The 19,047-nt window shown below is 44.6% G+C and overlaps 1 protein-coding gene across 2 annotated transcripts in view; it reads left to right on the top strand.

Annotated features, from left to right (window-relative positions):
• Positions 1-19,047, top strand: part of LOC133502180 (voltage-dependent calcium channel subunit alpha-2/delta-1) — a 113,481-nt gene that overhangs the window by 26,310 nt on the left and 68,124 nt on the right. Inside the window, exons 4-5 of one of the 2 annotated variants that reach the window (XM_061822671.1) lie at positions 10,097-10,156; positions 10,878-10,913. In XM_061822671.1, coding sequence (XP_061678655.1) covers positions 10,097-10,156; positions 10,878-10,913 — 96 coding nt within the window. Of the gene's footprint in view, positions 1-10,096; positions 10,157-10,877; positions 10,914-15,549; positions 15,615-19,047 lie in introns of those variants that run through there. The other variant, XM_061822672.1, reaches the window with a different exon arrangement.

The raw sequence follows: 19,047 nt of genomic DNA, 5'->3' as shown, positions 1-19,047 counted from the left end.
GGGTTTCCTCCGGGCACTCCGGTTTCCTCCCACATACCCAAAACATGCAACATTAATTGGACACTCGAAATTGCCCCGAGGTGTGATTGTGAGTCTGGGTGTTTGTCTCCAAGCGCCCTGCGATTGTTTGGCAACCAATTCAGGGTGTACCCCGCCTCCTGCCTGTCGACAGCTGGGATCGGCTCCAGCACTCCCCGCGACCCTAGTGAGGATGCACGGCTACGAGAATGGGTTGTATTATTTAAATTTTAAAAACAAGCACTCGGTGAGTGGACTTTACTTCTCCGCATTGGCATTTGAAGTTAGTTCTTTTCTCATTTTTTTGTATTTTTTTTGTGCATCTTGTCTTTTAATTTTTGTCAGTTTTTACAACTCTGCTCTCTGCTCCCATCCATCCATCCAACAAATTGACAGTTTTTCACTCAAGAATATCGGTTCACCTCGCTACCTTCGGCTAATCCGCCACAAGTATTAAATTATTCATAACAGCGGGACCGTGGGACTGGTGCCGAGAAACATGTAAAGCGCCACGGCCAAAAATGTTCTGTCCAATAATGCACGGGCAACGACTGTGCTAATGAGAACGTTAATCATACGCACCAACATCACAACCTAAATGGGTCTTCGTGGCAGATCTGAAGGAGCACAAAAATATCAATCAAGGTGTGTCTTTCATTTAATTAGATGGCAAGTCCTGCTCAAAAAAAAAAAAAAAAAAAAATGGAATAGGTAAATTCATGAATTGTGAACCGCGAGTATGCCGGACTCGTTTTCTGGAGCCATATGTGCAGCAATCTGGGCGGCGTGAGCATGTTGTTCTCGTTTGTTTTCAATTCCAAACAATAACGATCTGATAAGATCATTGCTGCTTCTGTTCGCACAAACTTTGTCGCCTCCTAGCACTTGCTTCACACGCTTCCACATGTCCGAACGAGTCTGGAATATTATGCACATAATTTATTACACCGCCCCCGATGCGGAAAGTTATGTCTTTGCCGAGATTTCACGAGTCAAAGAGCTAGTTTTTCACGAGCACAACAGGGTGGACAGATGTTCCCGTTCACTTATTGGGCAGGGGTTGGTCCCCGCTAGGGAGTGTGCAGTGATGCCCCCTGCAGGACTGGTGTGCATCCTGCATCTCTTCCAGCAATACTCAGTGCTTCCGAGTACTGAATGTTGGAGCACAATGTGGTACTTAAACTAAAAATGTGGAAGTCCACATTTTGAAATATTATATACCGTACAAACGTATTGAAAAGGATTAAAGATCCGCGATGTAGCGAGGCCACAACAGAAAATCACGATAGTCTTCACTGGCAGTGCTGGGAAGATGACTTTGGAAAGAAGTTGGTTACAGTTACAAGTTACCATATGGAAAATTTGATAGTAATATCAATCTGTGAATTACTTTATAAAGTCGTTTCACCAAGTAGATTTTCTCGATTTTACTAGAATACATCAACGGTACCGTTGGATGTTTCCTTTGGAAAGCCTCATCGAGCGATGAAAAGAAAATGCTTGGTGGAATTTTATCATTTCATGTCCACTACTGGTTATAATATTATTTTTATTGCTACACGTTGCCAAAAAATGTTGACTTTTTCGTAGGTTAGTGCGGATTAATGGCATTTCAGTTCATTTCGATGCGAAAAGTTGATTTGCGATACGAGAGATTAGAGTCAAGGTACCACTGTGTTTCCATCCCCTCATTATCCAAGCTGCTTATCCTCATAGGGGCCACGGGAGAGCCGGAGCCTAACCCAGCGAGCTTCGGGCGAAAGGCGGACTACACCCTGAACTGGTTGCCAGTCAGTTGCAGGGCAGATATCGACACCATCGCTGAGCGGGAATCGATCCCGCGCTGCCCGAACCAAAGCCAGGCGTGTGAACCACTACGCTATCAGTGACTCCACTGTATTTATAATCAAATTATCCTTACAATTCTTCTAAGACTCACCGATGGGGTAATTGTACATTCCGGCGTTGGCCCAAAGTCGGCTGCGGCAGTCTGGAGCTTCCTACAACCCAAAACAGGATAAGCGCTACAGAAAATGGATGGCTGGATGAATGAATGAATGAATTAATATTTATTCATATTGTTCACGCTGTATGTATGAGGCTTTGGCTGACATTTTCTGCCACTCGATGTTCTCAAAGTGAGACGGCGTTGACATCAGAGCGAGAGACAGAAAGCAGCTGCGTACATTCCCACGGGAGATTCGAGCAAGATTCTCCCACAGGGCCTCTCAATTTTTTTCATTTTTCCTTTTTTTTTTTTTTTTTTTTTTAATACCTCCTTGCCTCCGCTGCGGCCTTCCCCCTAACCCTTTGCCGCGCTCTTCTATCAAACTGGAATATAAAAACCAACATGTTGTTGATCTGCCCTGACCTCCAACATCTCACGTTTGATGTGTGTCATATTCCCTTTTTTTTTTTTTTGGAAAAATGGAATAATCCACTTGCGTCTTCAACCGTGTAGAACAAGATATTTATGAGTGGAGGTTTTCCGCGCTTTTGTTGTTCTCCGTTTTTAATGAGGTGTTTTCCTCTTTGCCTTCCATTAATCAGTGAACCTTGCAATCCTCGGCTCACTTCTTTCGACCCACCTTCTAATCTCGATGTCCGCGCTCGTCGTAGTTCTTCTATTTTTTTTTAATAGGCTTACTGATGAAAAGATGTGGATTGACGTTAATGGGCGGACACAATACAAACATTTGTGTGCGTGCGTGTGCGCGTATTAATGATCTTTTCGGGCACTAACGGCGCTTGCGAGTCTCGCTTTGATGCGTAAGAGTGAAAGCCGTGTGCTGTGAATGGATCATTGATTTCAGGCTTCAGGAACCTTTTATTTATTTTTATTTCTCACACGGGCACACAAGAGAGTCTGCGGTTAAGTCGAGCTGATCTTGTTTTTCCAGTCCATACGTGCTATATATTTTATTTCCCCCCCTCTCTCTTCAACATACTCTCCTGGTGATTGATGAGAAATGGTGCAAAAAGATTTGAGCGCTGTATTAAACGTGAGAATCCGACTACGTTCTGGCGACATCAGTTGGAAAAGATGAGTTTTCCTGAAAATTCTTTTGCATGACATAAATTCAAAAGGTTGAAGGGAATAGATAGTACTTTTGTCATCTTCTTCTTTTCCTTTCGGCTTGTCCCGTTAAGAGTCGCCACAGTGAGTCATCTTTTTCCATCGAAGCCTATCTGGTGCATCCTCCTCTCTAACACCAACAGTCCTGATGTCCTCCGTCACCACATCCATCAACCTTTTCTTTAGTCTTCTTCTCGCTTTCTTCCCTGGTAGCTCCATCCTTACCATTCTCCTACCACTTTCCTCACTCTCTCGCCTCTGGACATGTCCAAACCATCGAAGTCTGGACTCTCTAACGTTGTCTCCAAAACATCCAACTTTGGCTGTCCCTCTAATGAGCTCATTTCTAATCCTATCCAACGTGTTCACTCCGAGCGAGAACCTCAACATCGTCATTTGAACATTTTTGTTGTTTTCTTGAGTCTGAAATCACATTAAATTTCTATTGGAGCAGGACTTGGAAAGTAAATGACACCCGGCTACACCTCTTCAACAAACACTGCCACTCTTTCTCCCGTCTTGACTTCTGCTCTAAACTCAAACACTGGTTCTTATCAAACTTTCTTCAAATCAATAGTGATAAAACTGAAAACCGCTAGCCAAAGTTGACACTTGATAGTTCCTCTCGTTTTCCCATCGCTGTTTAAGAGTCTGGATGTCATCTTCGAAAGGATACGGTCCTTACAGTCACACATAAACAACATTATCTATTGTACATACTGTACTTTTGACTTATAAATGATAAACCGCCTCAGTCCATCCCTCAAGTCCACACTGCTGCTGGCCTTGTCGTCCAAAGGCTCATCACTTCCCGCCTGGATTATTGCAACTCTCTCCTTTTTGAGCTCCCCTGCAAGTCACTACAAAAAACTACACCTTCTCCAGAACTCTGCTGCCCCTATTACCACAAGGAAACACCCCCCCCCCCCCCCCGTCCCCCCACTCGGCACATCACTCACACCATGCAACAACTTCACGTACTCTCCATCTAACACTGGATCCAATATAAAATCCTGACGAGCACCTTCAAGGCCATCAATAAACTCACCCCATCGTATCTTGCTGGACTCCTTTACATAGCCACACCCTTGCTGATCTCTCAGACCTCCATCCTCCATCTTCCTTCTGCCGCTCTGTTCCCCATCTTTGGAAAGCACCACCACCTAACATCCGAAACACAGACCCGGGGACCCTGTTCAAATCCAAACTCGCTGCCTATTCATGTTCCCATCTCTTTTGCCCCTTTTGATAAGCGCCTTGCAAAATAGATGGGTGTTTTATGATTTGTTGTTTTTATGGTGTCATTCGATACATTTTGTACGGTGACCTTGAGACCTTGTGACTTTATTATTACCATTATTATAAACTCCCTCTATGGAATTTGCCCAAATGAGCCCCAATCATAAGCAGGCATTCTTTACACATGGGAGTTAGCCGAATTACATTTTTTTTCAGCACTGATATGCAGTTGTAGTGAATGTGTTTTGCTGGCTCTGCATGATTCTTCTTCTTCTTCTTCGGCACTTTTCAAACATCCTTAGATTTGAAAACGAGCTCTCCCCCTCCTCCTCCTCCTCCTCCTCCTCCTCCGCGACGAAGGTAATCGCTTTCCTCGGGTCTCCAGCGGTCAGCCGCAGAGATCGGAGTGGACTCGTTACTCCGTCGGAGCTCAGCCATCTACGCCACGATCGCAGAAGGAAATATTAATGAGCAGTTACGCCACGATTGTTAGCTATGCCCATTAACTCAATTGTTGCACCGCTGAAATTTCCTCGCGGTGGAGATCAATTTGCGCAAATGGCAACTTGTATTACGTCTCCGAGGCACCTCTATGTTAAAATAGTGTGAGTAGTGACTTATCTTCGATATCTCGCTCTTGTATTGCATTGTTTCCTCTGGAATCTACTGAAGCTAGCGTTTCCGCCTTTATTGGCTTGTCGGTTGTCTCCGAAGGGTCCCAAGACGACACATGGAAAGATCGGTCACGTCACGGAGAGCCCGGGGCTCCGTTAATAAACGCAGCTTGATATGCTTTCCCCTACAAAAGTCTTGGAACAGTAAGATTTGGGATTCGGGAGTCCTAATGAACAACCCTCGTATGAGCTCGTGGTTTGTGCTCATGAAGTCAGCACACTTTAAAAAAAATATAGAATAAAAAATATGGAGATTGCAAACATAGTTTGGTGAATGTTGATTAAATAGTGACAATTATGTCAATATGTCGTTTTAATGTGACTGATTCTCATAACTGTCATGAGCAAGGCTGGACCACGGCTTAAAGGGGCGTGGCCTGGCCACCGCTATGACACCTGTCACCGGCCCCAGTTGTTTTCCATGTGGACTCTAAATAGACCTTGTATTTAAGTTTGAAGTTTTGTCACTGGCGTTGCCAGTTGGTTGCCTTGTGTCAGTGTGTTGCATTCACTGCCAGTTGGATTCTCCACCACTGAGAGTAAGTGTAGTGTTGAGCTATCCCCGTCACAGCGATTCTCTGCCCTTTGATTAATCCCGTCCTGTTAAGCTCGTTAGTTCGCCCCAAAGTCATCGGACCTTGGTAAATGTCTTTTTTGATCCTGCCTAGCCTAGCGTTTTTGTGCCTCCACCTTGTTATGGACTGCTTTTTTGGTATCGACACGCTTCCGAACTAAAACCACGTCTAACGTCATTGCCTCATCTTGGAGTCCTGCATTTGGGTCCGCCCCCGCACCGTTGGTTCGTGACAATAACAGATGCTAGAGCAACACAAATAGCTGCTAAATAAAACTATGCAATTTACTGCTTTAATTGACAGCTTAATTGTTGTTAGCATGTCGGCGTGGCCCCCGTTTGAGGTTCTCACTTGCCCACCCTGACTTGCAGTATGGGAATGACAAGATTACTTGAATCCCACTCCACTCCCCACCACCCAAAAAAAAATGCAAAACACAGTCGCCGAATCCCCACGGACACACTTTAATCTGGTGCACTTTGATTTTTGTCAGTGTGCAACAAATTTTCTGCACCTTCACTTATTTTGCTTAAAGACTCACAACATTGAACATGAGTTTAGGTCCCATAGTATTTTTTTAATTTTTAATAGTTGCTCTATTGCTGTCAAACTCGACAAATTGATATTTATTCCTAAAGATGCTTGACCAATAAAAATGATCCAGTATTTGGAACTACTGTATGTACAAAATAGTAATGATAATGAAAAAAAAAGAGAAAAATATTTAAAAAATGCCAGAGGTGCAATGATATGCATAATGGTTCCATCTCTGAAGTTTGGTGCTACTGTGAAGTCATATTTTTCCCCCTACAGAAGTTTGATGAAGTACCGAACCGTTAGGCTGCATGAATTTCTAAAAAGTCGACAAGTTTTAATCAAATTCCATCGGTGTGTGTTTAACAAAGAAATATTCTGCTGTGTATATATAGTTAGCGATACGCTTATTAAGCTATCGCTCCATACAGACTCACAGCCCCTCCCCCCATACATCCCAGAAGTCCCGTCATGAATTTTTAACAAGCGCGTCCGTCCGTCTGCTCTCCACTGAGCCGCGTTTGTGTGTTTGTACAGATTTGTCCATGCACGTACACGTATGCACGTAGTTTAATGCAGTATTTTTTTGAGCACGCCATCCAAATTAACAGCATGTGTGATCGTCGGGGCGAATGACTATGATCATATCGCACATGGAGAGGATAAAGCGCACGCTTCATCTTCCTATGTGCGGTGACTAAATGCGTGTGGAACCATTAACCATTTTTTTTTTTAAATTCTCTTGTATCCCAGGGCGTATTTTTTTTACTTTAACTTTCTGTGCATTGAATTATTGATGAATGGGAATGAGTACAATGATCCAATCCCCCCCCCCCCCCGTTTCATAATCCATCTACACGGCTATGGAAACATTAGTTAATATTGTAACGTGTCCCTTGTGGTACAAAGTGTAGAAGTTCTTGGTTCAAAGAAAGGGTATCTTTAGATATCTTACACTGTTTGGTCCTGACTTTGAACAATTAATCAGCTTTCGGGTGATTACAAAAATGCATTCATTCACGATAAAATTGGAATATTAGCCCACACTTGGCCTTCAATTGAACTATAGAACTGCAACTTGTATACTGAAGACAAGCTCGCTGTCATTAAAGGGGAAATCCACTGGTTTGCATGAACAATGTCTCCAATAGGTCATGTCTCCAATATGTACTCTAGTTTGACAATGTGACGTTAAATCCTCTCTCATTTCATAGTGTTTTTTGAAGATTTTTATGGACGATTACGAATTTTCGCGAGTCACATGACCACATGGGCGTATGCGACGTGTACCGCGCCGCAACAAAAGCTCGATTACATGGGACACCATTTATGCCCGGTGCTGATTTCTCTGATTTATCCTCATCTGATGAAGAAATATCAATATCGGTGGATCGGGAAGACGGAGGAATACTTCCATACAGATTTGAACCTGTGGCTGTAATCAATGTTGAATATTCGGATGGTTCTGCGGAGGGGAATGACGCGGAGTCCGACGAGCGAGCTCCGGCGGCGGGCCGCGAGCGAAGCTTCGGCGTCCAGGGAGGCCATTAGCTGAGCTTCGGCGGCGGCGGAGGCCGTTAGCCGAGGTTCAGCAACAGCGGAGGCCATTAGCTGAGCTTTGGCGGTGGCAGCGACCTTTAACCAAGCTTCGGTGGCGGCGGAGGCTGTTAGCCACGGTCGCAGCAGCTCGGCTGAAGGCTTCCGCCACCGCCGAAGCTCGGCTAAAGGCCTTCGCCACCGTTGGAGCTCGCTCGTCAGACTCTGCGTCATTCCCGTCCGAAGATCCATCCGCGGCTGCTGTATGGAAGGATTCCTCCATCTTCCCGATCAACCGATACGGCTTTTTCTTCATCAGATGAGGATGAAGCCGAGAAATCAACCCTGGGCATAAACGGCGCCCCGTGTAATCAAGCATTCGGAACGGCACGTAACACGTCTCATCCGCCCAGGTAAGTCATGTGACTCGCAAAAATGTCCGCGTCCCTGAAAATTCGTAATTGTTGATTAAAAATCTTCTTAAAACACGGTTAAATAACGGTCAGCTGGACCGGGTTATCATAGTAATTGGTAGTTTTGCAAATGAAGTGAAAGTTAAGTTACTTACTGGGTTGAAGAGAAGAAGAATGGAGTTTTTTTTTTTTAACTGAAATTGTGTGGCTTACTGCCTCCATCTGGTTGGGAGTGTAGATGCGTACTGTAAACTTGGTGTAACCCACCCCCCGCGCCCAGAAAAATGACTGTAGGCTGTACCATTATCATGGTAAAGCCTAAAGGACCTATACAATACACTGAGTAATGACATTTTTATCATCAATCTAATAAAAAATGACTCCATCCTTATTAAACAATAAATACATACAAATATTACAAAAATTAGGATGCCCAAGTTGCTTGTAGGCGATGTGTTCTCAAGTGGCAGTGATATCGGATCTGATGTTATGACATGATACGATTATATACTACTGTAATGGGCAGCACGGTGGATCAGTGTGTAAAAGCAATGTATTATGTGTTGAAGTCCATCAATAAGTACAATTTTAAGTGTGCAATATGTCATTCTTTGAACGTGAGTGATGTTAAAGGTTTGTCTTAGTTTGTTGTAAAATGCCCGTTTTTTTTCTGGAGGTTGGCTGGGCCTGCAGTGTGTCTTGTAATCTTCTACCCCCCCCTCCATGGACCAGCCACCCACTCCCCTTCCCACCATCAGCCGTCTGTCTTTGGATCCGTCACTGGAGCGTGAAGCTGTATGAAAGGGTTCGACAAACAAGCGGCGTGCTTTTGGTAGCACAAAGAACCGCGGATTGAAGTATCATTGTAAATATGATGAATGGATTTGCTGGGCCGTAGTGCGTTTTTGTCATTCTCGGCCCTCTTGGGTACTATTTAGACCGTCACGATAACGAGCAAGTACACATTTAGATTTAGCTGGGTCTTTAGGTTTTGCTTCTAATTCCAATTTAAAGCGGACCAAGGCCAAACAAAGCAAAACACGACGTTCTCTTCTGGGCCAAAATGGCTGCCACATCGCAAAATGTATGCGAAAAAAGGCAAAGATGTGGCAAAGGGATTTCCTAGCGAACACACCAGTTTTATGCCTTCATAATAAGGTATTTTCACTTATTTCTATACTGCACATTTTCATTCATTTAATGAGAAACATAAACTTCAGGCGTGGAAGAGATTAAATTCACAAAAAAAGAAGTTTTAACTCTTCTTATGTTCGGTTATTCGTACTGTATTTGCAACGACTTCTGATTGGAAATAAAAGGTATTATTTAAAAAAAAAAAAACTGACACAAATGCAATTTTGAATCACTAGCAATCCGATCATCTGATTATACATACTTTTACTTACTTACTTTAGGGACACTTTTAGGGAAACCAGAATTATATTCTAGCCTACGAAGAAAATGGGTTTGACATGAGTAATGATCACCAAGGTCGAGGGAACACTCTTCTGTTGGATTGTCGGTCTACATGTGGTGCCTCACTTTTGTGCTTGGCGACCACTCCAGGTTGCTACTTGCCTTTTGCCTTTCAAATCAGCTGCGATAAATTGCCTCCAGCTTCCCTGCAAGCCCGAGGAGAATAAGTTTAATAAGTCTTTATTTAGCAGAGTCCTCCTTGAGTGACAAGCGCTCAGTAACTCACTGGCTTCGGCCGTGATTCTGAGATGTACAATTTCGTAGGCTGCAACACCCGTGTACACACTTCCACGCAGACACGAGTAATAAAACCTTTTCAGTCTGACATTATTATGCGGTGCGACGTGGCCTTTTGCCTCACAGTGCTGTAAGACCGCAATAGCGCCAACACTTTGAGCTGTGTGAGGGAGGGGTGGGAGTAATATATCCGTGTTTTGCTCCTTTCTGTGCGCATTCGCTGTCATCAAGCAGACCAATGACTGAGTGGATGTTGCCTACTATCCAGACTGAAATCCTTCTCATCCTTCACCCTCCCCCCCCAACCTTCTCTTCTAGAAACTGGCTACAGCCGCCGAGAAGTTCCAGATGAAACATCAGTGGAAAGACGAGTATGAGGTGAGGATTTTTTTTTTTTTTTTTTTTTGCAGGGCACATGGAGACAGACAACACTCACAATCACAATCAGACCGAGGGGCAATTTAGAGTGACCAATTAATGTTCCACGTTTTTGGGATGTGGGAGGAAACCGGAGTGCCTGGAGAAACCCCATGCAGGCACGGGGAGAAAATGCAAACTCCACACAGGCGGGGCCGGGATCGAACCCGGGACCTCAGAACTGTGAGGCCAACGCTTCACCAGCTGAACCACCGTTCCCTCCTCTTTCTTCTTCAGTGGCACATAAATTGGACTGGGTGGATCCCAGGGACAGTAAATACAAAGAGAAAAGCAGGGGCCCTAGAATTAAACCCTGTGGAACCTCCTAAAATACTTGGTTTGTTGCTGTAGTTTTTATTATTATAAATATTATTGAAGCCAATTGGTTAAATATAAATTTACCAGAATATGAAGAACGGGCGGGATTCCACTTTTACATCAGTAAATTTCAGGTTTTCCATCGTTACTTATTATCATTACATTATTATTACATGCATTATTTATAAATGCACAAAATGCCACTTTAGGAAGGCTAAGTGTAGCTTTATGCTAACTAATGCCATGGATGTCATCATCTTGTTCAAGACACATTATGGAGATTTTATTTATTTATGTATGCAGTTATTTATTTGTCCATTTATTTATTTGCTCATGTATTTATGCCTCTTCTGCTTATTTGCAGGATGATGAAATTGCGTACTACAATTCCAAGGACAATGTGAGTGTTCCTTTTCCTTCAACCAATGCTGTACAAGGACGAACGTATTGGGACGCACCCCTCTGGGAAGATCTACATGACATCTTTCAGAAATTGCGTCCATTTACGACACGACGGTTAGGGTTCCCACTCAATACTCAAATGATCAATGAAAGGTACTCATGGTGTACCACATACTTTCGGTCAGTGGGGGTTAGGGCTCAGGAGAGACGGTGGTATGATAAAACAATACATTTACATACAATGCAGTCACGTGACTGTCATCCTAATTGTCAGCTTTATACATGGGTTCAAATCGCATTATCACAATCAGTCACATATTGTAAAACCTCGTACTTCCAAAACCATATTTTCTGCACTATAAGGCGCACCTCCGATGAATGGCATATTTTAAAACTTTTTTCCATATATAAGGCGCACCGCATTATAAGGCGCACAGAGTAGACGTTACAGTAGAGGTTGGGTTACGTTATGCATTCTTTAGATGGAGCTGCACTAAAGACTCAATATTGATCCATATATAAGGCGCACCTCCGATGAATGTCATATTTTAAAACTTTTTCCATACATAAGGCGCATAGAATAGACATTACAGTAGAGGCTGGGGTTACATTATGCATCCATTAAATGCAGCTGCACTAAAGACTCAATATTGATCCTAATATAAGGCGCACCGGATTATAAGGCGCACGTCCGATGAATGTCATATTTTAAAACTTTTTCCATACATAAGGCACATAGAATAGACATTACAGTAGAGGCTGGGGTTACATTATGCATCCATTAAATGCAGCTGCACTAAAGACTCAATATTGATCCATATATAAGGCGCACCTCCGATGAATATCATATTTTAAAACTTTTTCCATACATAAGGCGCATAGAATAGACATTACAGTAGAGGCTGGGGTTACGTTATGCATCCATTAAATGCAGCTGCACTCTTCTTCTTCTTCTTCTTTTCCTTTCGGCTTGTCCCGTTAGGGGTCGCCACAGCATGTCATCTTTTGCCATCTTAGCCTATCTCCTGCATCTTCCTCTCTAACCCCAACTGCCCTCATGTCTTCCCCCTCACCACATCCATAAACCTTCTCTTTGGTCTTCCTCTCGTTCTTTTGCCTGGGAGCTCCATCCTCAGCATCCTTCTACCATATACTCACTCTCTCGCCTCTGAACATGTCCAAACCATCGAAGTCTGCTCTCTAACCTTGTCTCCAAAACATCCAACTTTGGCTGTGCCTCTAATGAGCTCATTTCTAATCCTATCCAAGCTGCTCACTCCGAGCGAGAACCTCAGCATCTTCCTTTCTGCCACCTGCAGTTCTGCTTCCAATTGTTTCTTCGGTGCCTCCGTCTCTAATCCGTACGTCATGTTCGACCCCACCACTGTTTTTTAACCTTTGCCCTTCATCTTAGCGGAGACTCTTCTGGCACATAGAACACCAGACACCTTCCGCCAACTGTTCCAACCCCGCTTGGACCCCTTTCTTCACTTCCTTACCACACTCTCCATTGCTCTGTATTGTTGACCCCAAGTATTTGAAGTCGTCGACCCTCGCTATCTCTTCTCCCTGTAGCCTCACTCTTCCCCCTCCACTTTTCTCATTCACGCACATATATTCTGTTTTACTTCGGCTAATCTTCATTCCTCCCCTTTCCAGTGCGTGCCTCCATCTTTCCAATTGTTCCTCTGCATGCTCCCTGCTTTCACTGCATATCACAATATCATCTGCGAACATCATGGTCCAAGGGGATTCCAGTCTAACCTCATCTGTCAGCCTATCCATTACCACTGCAAACAGGAAGGGGCTCAGAGCTGATCCCTGATGCAGTCCCACCTCCACCTTAAATTCCTCTGTCACACCTAAGGCATACCTCACCATTGTTCTGCTGCCATCATACATGTCCTGTACTATTTTAAATACTTCTCTGCCACACCAGACTTACGCATGCAGTACCACAGTTCCTCTCTTGGTACTCTGTCATAGGCTTTCTCTAGATCCACAAAGACGCAATGTAGCTCCTTCTGACCTTCTCTGTACTTTTCCACGAGCATCCTCAAGGCAAATAATGCATCTGTGGTACTCTTTCTAGGCATGAAACCATACTGTTGCTCGCAGATACTTACTTCTGTCCTGAGTCTAGCCTCCACTACTCTTTCCCATAACTTCATTGTGTGGCTCATCAACTTTATTCCTCTATAGTTCCCACAGCTCTGAACATCCCCTTTGTTCTTAAAAATGGGAACTAGAACACTTTTCCTCCATTCTTCAGGCATCTTTTCGCCCGCTAGTATTCTGTTGAATAAGTTGGTCAAAAACTCCACAGCCATCTCTCCAAATTGCTTCCATACCTCTACCGGTATGTCATCAGGACCAACTGCCTTTCCAGTTTTCATCTCTTTGTAGTGCCTTTCTGACTTCCCCCTTAGTAATCATTTCCACTTCCTGGTCTTTACTCTTGCCTCTTCAACTCTTCCTTCTCTCTCATTTTCTTCATTCATCAACTTCTCAAAGTATTCTTTCCATCTATTTAGTACACTACCGGCACCAGTCAACACATTTCCATCTCTATCCTTAATCACCCTGACCTGCTGCACATCCTTCCCATCTCTATCCCTCTGTCTGGCCAACCTGTAGAGATCCTTTTCTCCTTCTTTCGTGTCCAACCTGGTGTACATGTCTTCATATGCCTCTTGTTTAGCCTTTGCCACCTCTACCTTTGCCCTACGTCGCATCTCGATGTACTCCTTTCGCCTCTCCTCAGTCCTCTCAGTATCCCACTTCTTCTTCGCTAATCTCTTTCCTTGTATGACTCCCTGTATTTTGGGGTTCCACACCAAGTCTCCTTCTCCCCTTTCCTACCAGATGACACGCCAAGTACTCTCCTGCCTGTCTCTCTGATCACCTTGGCTGTCGTCGTCCAGTCTTCCGGGAGCTTCGGTTGTCCATCGAGAGCCTGTCTCACCTCTTTCCGGAAGGCCGCACGACATTCTTCCTTTCTCAGCTTCCACCACATGGTTCTCTGCTCTACCTTTGTCTTCTTAATCTTCCTACCCACCACCAGAATCATCCTACATACTACCATCCTATGCTGTCGAGCTACACTCTCCCCTACCACTACTTTACAGTCAGTAACCTCCTTCAGATTACATCGTCTGCACAAAATATAATCTACCTGCGTGGTTCTACCTCCGCTCTTGTAGGTCACTATATGTTCCTCCCTCTTCTGGAAATAAGTGTTCACTACAGCCATCTCCATCCTTTTTGCAAAGTCCACCACCATCTGCCCTTCAAAGTTCCTTTCCTGGATGCCGTACTTACCCATCACTTCTTCATTGCCCCTGTTTCTTTACACCAATATGTCCATTACAATCTGCACCAATCACAACTCTCTCGCTGTCTGGGATGCTCAGAACTACTTCATCTAGTTCCTTCCAGAATTTCTCTTTCAACTCTAGGTCACATCCTACCTGTGGTGCATAGCCGCTAACCACATTATACATAACACCCTCAATTTCAAATTTTAGTCTCATCACTCGATCTGATACTCTTTTCACCTCCAAGACATTCTTAGCCAGCTCTTCCTTTAAAATAACCCCTACTCCATTTCTCTTCCCATCTACTCCGTGGTAGAATAATTTAAACCCTGCTCCCAAACTTCTAGCCTTACTACCTTTCCACTTGCTCTCTTGGATGCACAGAATATCAACCTTTCTCCTAATCATCATGTCAATCAACTCCTGTGCTTTTCCTGTCATAGTCCCAACATTCAAAGTCCCTACACTCAGTTGTAGGCTCTGTGCATTCCTCTTTTTCTTCTGACGCTGGATCCGGTTTCCTCCTCTTCTTTGTCTTCGACCCACAGTAGCTGAATTTCCACCGACGCCCTGCAGGTTAGCAGTGCCGGGGGCGGGCGTTGTTAACCCGGGCCACGACCGATCCGGTATGGGATTCTTTAGATGAACGCTCATATTTGTTTGGCACAGTTTTTACGCCGGATGCCCTTCCTGACGCAACCCTCTGCATTTATCCGGGCTTGGGACCGGCCTACAGATTGCACTGGTTTGTGCCCCCATAGGGCTGCATTTAAATGCACCTGCACTAAAGACTCAATATTGATCCATATATAAGGCGCACCGGATTATAAGGCGCACCTCCGATGAATGGCATATTTTAAAACTTTTTCCATACATAAGGCGCATAGAATAGACATTACAGTAGAGGCTGGGGTTACGTTATGCATCCTTTCGACGGAACTGCACTAAAGACTCAATATTGATGCATATATAAGGCGCACCAGATTATAAGGCGCACCTCCAATGAATGGCATATTTTAAAACTTTTTCAATATATAAGGTGCACCGCATTATAAGGCACAGTGTCTGCTTTTGAGAAAATGAAAGGCTTTTAGATGCCCCATATAGTGCGGAAAATACGGTACTCTTATTTTCATATATACTACAACGCTGAGGTTTCGCCGTTGACATAAGGTGAGGGAAGAGGCGGAGTTTTGTAACACGCGTCGGATAATTGAGTCTTCGTAGATCAGTTCTCAAGCAACGAGGGGGACAAACCGTCGGTATCGATTGGTGTGTGTGTGTGTGGGGGGGGGGGGGGAGGAAATGGACCAAATTTGGACGTTATGTTTCCGCCCGGCAGGAGCGACGCGTCCCTCATCGTTAAAGGACTCCCTAAAGAGGTGCGTCCCAAGACTTTAGTCATGAAAGCCAGTCGTCTGTTTAGCCCGTTAAGATGTTGACCTCCCTTTCACATCCCCCGTCCTCCGTCTCCCTCCTTCATCTCGGCACTTTTCGCTCGTCGCGAACCTCTTTGCTTTCATGCGACGTCGTATCCTTCAAGGCTTTCTCGTCTTTTTGTATTCTCGAATTCACCCCCCCGCCCCTCGCCGCCCACCGCACCCTTTCTATTTTGCAGGTGAAGAGGCTCCTGCCATGGTTCTCTTCTAATTGACAGATGAGATAGATGAGGCAGCTGCATTGTTGCTTTATTAGGAAGCAAGTGTTGACACTCGCTACTCTCGCCTCCCGTCCTCCTCCTCCCTCCTTTTGTCCCTCCTCGCTCACCGTCCTCCACGTCTTCATGCGCGTTTCTTGACTCGGTTGTGACGGTTCTGCTGTCACCGACGCAAAACTCATTCTCATTCGGTCCTCTTAAAAATAAAAATCAAGAAATCTGGGGCCATAAATGCTAACGCAACCAACTCTCCTGCTTCTTTTTTGTCCCTCCTCGCTAACCGTCCTCCACGTCTTAATGCGCGTTTCTTGACTTGGTTGTGACGGTTCTGCTGTCACCGACGCAAAACTCATTCTCATTCGGTCCTCTTTAAAATAAAAATCAAGAAATCCAGGACCATAAATGCTAACACAACCAAGTCTCCTCCCTCTTTTTTGTCCCTCCTCGCTCACCGTCCTCCACGTCTTCATGCGCGTTTCTTGACTTGGTCGTGCCCGTTCTGCTGTCAGCGATGCAATACTCATTCTCATTCGCTCTTTTAAAAAATAAAAATCAAGAAATCCAGGGCCATAAATGCTAACGCAACCAACTCTCCTGCTTCTTTTTTGTCCCTCCTCGCTCACCGTCCTCCACGTCTTCATGCGCGTTTCTTGACTTGGTCGTGCCCGTTCTGCTGTCAGCGATGCGAAACCGTTCTCATTTGCTCTTTTTAAAAATAAAAATCAAGAAATCCAGGACCATAAATGCTAACACAACCAACTCTCCTCCCTCTTTTTTGTCCCTCCTCGCTCACCGTCCTCCACATATCAATGCGCGATTCTTGACGTGGTCGTGCCTGTTCTACTGTCAGCGATGCGAAACCGTTCTCATTTGCTCTTTTTAAAAATAAAAATCAAGAAATCCAGGACCATAAATGCTAACACAACCAACTCTCCTGCTTCTTTTTTGTCCCTCCTCGCTCACCGTCCTCCACGTCTTCATGCGCGTTTCTTGACTCGGTTGTGACGGTTCTGCTGTCACCGACGCAAAACTCATTCTCATTCGGTCCTCTTAAAAATAAAAATCAAGAAATCCGGGGCCATAAATGCTAACGCAACCAACTCTCCTGCTTCTTTTTTGTCCCTCCTCGCTAACCGTCCTCCACGTCTTAATGCGCGTTTCTTGACTTGGTTGTGACGGTTCTGCTGTCACCGACGCAAAACTCATTCTCATTCGGTCCTCTTAAAAATAAAAATCAAGAAATCCAGGACCATAAATGCTAACACAACCACCTCTCTCCTGCTTCTTTTTTGTCCCTCCTCGCTCACCGTCCTCCACGTCTTCATGCGCGTTTCTTGACTCGGTTGTGACGGTTCTGCTGTCACCGACGCAAAACTCATTCTCATTCGCTCTTTTAAAAAATAAAAATCAAGAAATCCAGGACCATAATTGCTAACACAACCAACTCTCCTCCCTCTTTTTTGTCCCTCCTCGCTCACCGTCCTCCACATATCAATGCGCGATTCTTGACGTGGTCGTGCCTGTTCTACTGTCAGCGATGCGAAACCGTTCTCATTTGCTCTTTTTAAAATAAAAATCAAGAAATCCAGGACCATAAATGCTAACACAACCAACTCTCCTGCTTCTTTTTTGTCCCTCCTCGCTCACCGTCCTCCACGTCTTCATGCGCGTTTCTTGACTTGGTCGTGCCCGTTCTGCTGTCAGCGATGCAATACTCATTCTCATTCGCTCTTTTAAAAAATAAAAATCAAGAAATCCAGGACCATAATTGCTAACACAACCAACTCTCCTCCCTCTTTTTTGTCCCTCCTCGCTCACCGTCCTCCACATATCAATGCGCGATTCTGACGTGGTCGTGCCTGTTCTACTGTCAGCGATGCGAAACCGTTCTCATTTGCTCTTTTAAAATAAAAATCAAGAAATCCAGGACCATAAATGCTAACAACAACCACACTCCCCCTCTTTTTTGGCCCTCCTCGCACACGTCCTCCACGTCTTCATGCGCGTTTCTTGACTTGGTCGCGCCCGTTCTGCTGCACCGACGCAAAACTCATTTCATTCGCTCTTTTAAAAAATAAAAATCAAGAAATTCAGGACCATAATTGCTCAACAAACCAACTCCTCCTCCTTTTTTGTCCCTCCTCGCCACCGTACCTCCACATATCAATGCGCGATTCTTGACGGTGGCCGTTCTACTTCAGCGATGCGGAAACCGTTCTCATTGTGCTCTTTTTAAAAATAAAAATCAAGAAATCCAGGAACCATAAATGCTAACCAACCAACTCTCCTGCTTCTTTTTTGTCCCTCCTCGCTGCACCGTCCTCCACGTCTTCATGCGCGTTTCTTGACTCGGTTGTGACGGTTCTGCTGTCACCGACGCACAAAACTCATTCTCATTCGGTCCTCTTAAAAATAAAAATCAAGAAATCAGGACCATAAATGCTAACACAACCAACTCTCCTCCCTCTTTTTTGTCCCTCCTCGCTCACCGTCCTCCACGTCTTCATGCGCGTTTCTTGACTTGGTCGTGCCCGTTCTGCTGTCAGCGATGCAATACTCATTCTCATTCGCTCTTTTAAAAAATAAAAATCAAGAAATCCAGGACCATAATTGCTAACACAACCAACTCTCCTCCCTCTTTTTTGTCCCTCCTCGCTCACCGTCCTCCACATATCAATGCGCGATTCTTGACGTGGTCGTGCCTGTTCTACTGTCAGCGATGCGAAACCGTTCTCATTTGCTCTTTTTAAAATAAAAATCAAGAAATCCAGGACCATAAATGCTAACGCAACCAACTCTCCTGCTTCTTTTTTGTCCCTCCTCGCTCACCGTCCTCCACGTCTTCATGCGCGTTTCTTGACGTGGTCGTGCCTGTTCTACTGTCAGCGATGCGAAACCGTTCTCATTTGCTCTTTTTAAAAATAAAAATCAAGAAATCCAGCGACCATAAATGCTAACACAACAAACTCTCCTCCCTCTTTTTTGTCCCTCCTCGCTTCACCGTCCTCCACATATCAATGCGCGATTCTTGACGTGGTCGTGCCTGTTCTACTGTCAGCGATGCGAAACCGTTCTCATTTGCTCTTTTTAAAAATAAAAATCAAGAAATCCAGGACCATAAATGCTAACACAACCAACTCTCCTGCTTCTTTTTTGTC

This window comes from Syngnathoides biaculeatus, chromosome 6 (genome assembly GCF_019802595.1).
Source record: "Syngnathoides biaculeatus isolate LvHL_M chromosome 6, ASM1980259v1, whole genome shotgun sequence".
Classification (NCBI taxonomy): Eukaryota; Metazoa; Chordata; class Actinopteri; order Syngnathiformes; family Syngnathidae; genus Syngnathoides; species Syngnathoides biaculeatus.
Note: the sequence above shows the minus strand (reverse complement) of the source record. Positions and strands in the feature narration are given on the sequence as shown.